Source organism: Adiantum capillus-veneris, chromosome 25 (genome assembly GCF_014529385.1).
Source record: "Adiantum capillus-veneris isolate H3 chromosome 25, ASM1452938v2, whole genome shotgun sequence".
Taxonomy (NCBI): Eukaryota; Viridiplantae; Streptophyta; class Polypodiopsida; order Polypodiales; family Pteridaceae; genus Adiantum; species Adiantum capillus-veneris.
In genome coordinates, this window is record NC_140955.1 from 75,048,712 (window position 1) to 75,051,594 (window position 2,883).

The window sequence follows — 2,883 nt, forward strand, 5'->3', positions numbered from 1 at the left end:
CACTAGCTATAAATAGCTATCAAACAGCTATCACTAACTATAAATTACCTTTCACCTAAAGAAAACACCTAATCATTCACTATCAATAGCTATTACTATCACTATCACTAGCTATTACTATCAATAGCTATTAGAGAGCTACCAATAGCTATCAAATGGCAGTTATTAAAATCAATAGCTATAACTAGCTATGAAATATCTAAGAACCGCTATCAATAGTTGAGAGGTAGCTATCACCATCTATAAACGGCTATTAAAGATCTGTCAATATCTATCAAAGAGCTACCAATAGAACCACATAGCAATCACTAAACACTAGCTATGAATAGCAATCACTAACTATGAAAAGCTATTATAGTTATCAAAGAGCTATTATTAGCTATCGAGTAGCAATCACTAGCGATAAAGTAGCCTTGGCTATGAAATAGCAAACACTAGCTATGAGATATCTATCAAAAAGCTATCAATAGCTATAAAACAAGCACTATCTATGAATAGCTGCCAATAGCTAGCTATCAATAGCTATCCAATAGCAGTCAATAGCTATGAAACAACCACTAGCTGGGAAAAGCTATCAAATCGCAGTTACCAAAGAGCTATTAATAGCTATCAAATAGTAGTTATGAACATCAACAGCTATCTCACATCAATTACTATCTATAAAATAGCTATCAAATAGTAAACACTAGCTATGAAATAGCTATCATTAGCTATTATAGTTATCAAAGAGTTGTTCTAGTAGCTATCGTGTAGCAATCACTAGCTATGGAATAGCTTTGGCTATGAAATAGCAGCAAACACTAGCTATGAGATATCTATCAAATAGATATCAATAGCTATGAAACAAAAAGCACTAGCTATGAACAACTATCAATAGCTATCAAACAACAATCACTAGCTATGAAATAGCTTTAACTAAAGAAAATACTTGATTATTAGTTATTGATAGCGATCACTAGGTATAAAATTGCAATCATCGGCTATGAAATATCTATTATTTAGCTATCAAATACCAATAAATGGCTATAAAATAGCAATTTCTAGCTATGAATAGCTATCGGTAGCTATCAAAGAGCTACCAATAGCCATCAAATAGCAATTACTACATATAAAATATCTTTCAAATAGCAAACACTAGCTATGAAATAGCAATCACTAGCAATGAGATACCCCATCATAAAGAAAACACTTGATTATTGGCTATCAATAGTCATCACTAGCTATAGAATGTCATTGACTAGCTGTAAAATATCTATTGATTACCTATTAAAAAGCAAATTTTGGCTATAAAATAGCAATCACAAGCCATGAACAGCTATCAATTGCTATCAAAGAGCTATCAAGAAATATTTTATAGAAATCACTAGCTATAAAATAGTTTCACCTAAGGCAAATACATGATCAATAGCTATTACACAACTGCTAATAACAGAACAGTTATTAGTATCTATCACTATCAACAAGTAGGTAATAACAAAAACAGTCATTATTGGCTATCAATATCAATACCAATCAGATAGTCTGGCAGAAGTTATGTAAAAACACATAGCTACCGGTCAAACTTTGACGGCTATCAACTGGCCAATATAGTGAACAACTACGACATATATTTGACTAGTTATAAGATGGTACAACATAGCTAATGGGTGGCTATGAAGTAAACTGCATTTGATAGCTATTAGTGTGGCAAGAGTTATCTATAAAACCGGATAGCTACCAGCCAAAATTTGACAGCTATTAACTAGCCATTGCCAAAGAAACCCTGGCAATAGTTATGTACGTAATTCAAATAGCTATGCAGTCCAAAAGCTTCAACCCGGCAAGAGTATCTAACAAATACAAAAAGTCACTACATGGCATACACTTTCTTCCATACCTGTGATACTTCCAATAAATGGATGGGATGTTCGATATACTCCTTCTGACCAATTCTCTTTCGACATATGTCTTTTTTGTTGGGGGATACACGAGTATCAAGCATCCAAAGGCTGACTATTATCTCCTTTACCTCTTCATGTATGCGACTTTTTTGAAGACTCCGATGACATGTGGAAAAGGACAAAGTAGTCTTCTCAGTTTGTTGGAGTAGTCGATTCTTGGCTCCATACAAGTTCCTTCTATGAATAGAAAGTATCTTGGAGACAAAATTAACATTAAAGCCTTGTGCCTCCTCTGATTTTTTTGAGTTCAGAAGCATCATCATGGTAGACCTCTCGAGGAACATCTCATCTTCACTTTGTGGCCTCTTCAAGTCTTGAAGTGTGTTCCAAATATTTCCTATCAATGCATCTGCAAAACAGGGTGTTGATGCTTTGTCGTTCTGGATATCTTTCAATGAAGGGTGTTGAATCATCCGATTGAAAATGTCTTTCTTGGTGTCCATGTCCATTCCACTTGTGCTTTGAAGTACATATCGTGCAATCCCTTTTTCTATCTTTGCTCTTTTTTCATTCTCGACGATTTTTGCACAGCCCTGTGCCTTTGTTAAGTCTTCTATTCCTTCGGCTGCTTTATTCCCTTCTCTTTCAACAACCAAACCTACATCTGCTCTTCTCTTCAATTGGGCTCTTTGTTCTCTCTTGCGGAAAGCTTCATATTCCCTGATCACCATTGCTTGCTTCAAGTCCTGGAATGAACCAACCATAAAAAATGTAACATAGTGACTTATTTACAATCTTTAGCTAAGCTACAAGGAGCTTTAGATAGTGTAGTCATAATCAAAAAGAGACTTTAGGGCAACAGCCCACCAAGGCATCTTCAGATTCACGGAAAAAAGTGCTGCAAAAGCAAGTAGGAACCCAAAAAATGTTTGGATGAAATAATGAGCTATCATGACAAAAACAACAGGTATTGCCAGGATCAAATCGTCACGGGGAATGCAGG

At 35.1% G+C, this 2,883-nt stretch overlaps 1 protein-coding gene across 1 annotated transcript; it reads right to left on the reverse strand.

Moving 5' to 3' along the window:
• Nucleotides 1–1,849: 1,849 nt before the first annotated feature.
• Nucleotides 1,850–2,389, reverse strand: LOC147425115 (uncharacterized). The gene has a single exon (XM_086499723.1). It carries the CDS (start codon nucleotides 2,387–2,389, stop codon nucleotides 1,850–1,852), a length of 540 nt encoding a protein of 179 aa, XP_086355849.1.
• Nucleotides 2,390–2,883: the final 494 nt, after the last annotated feature.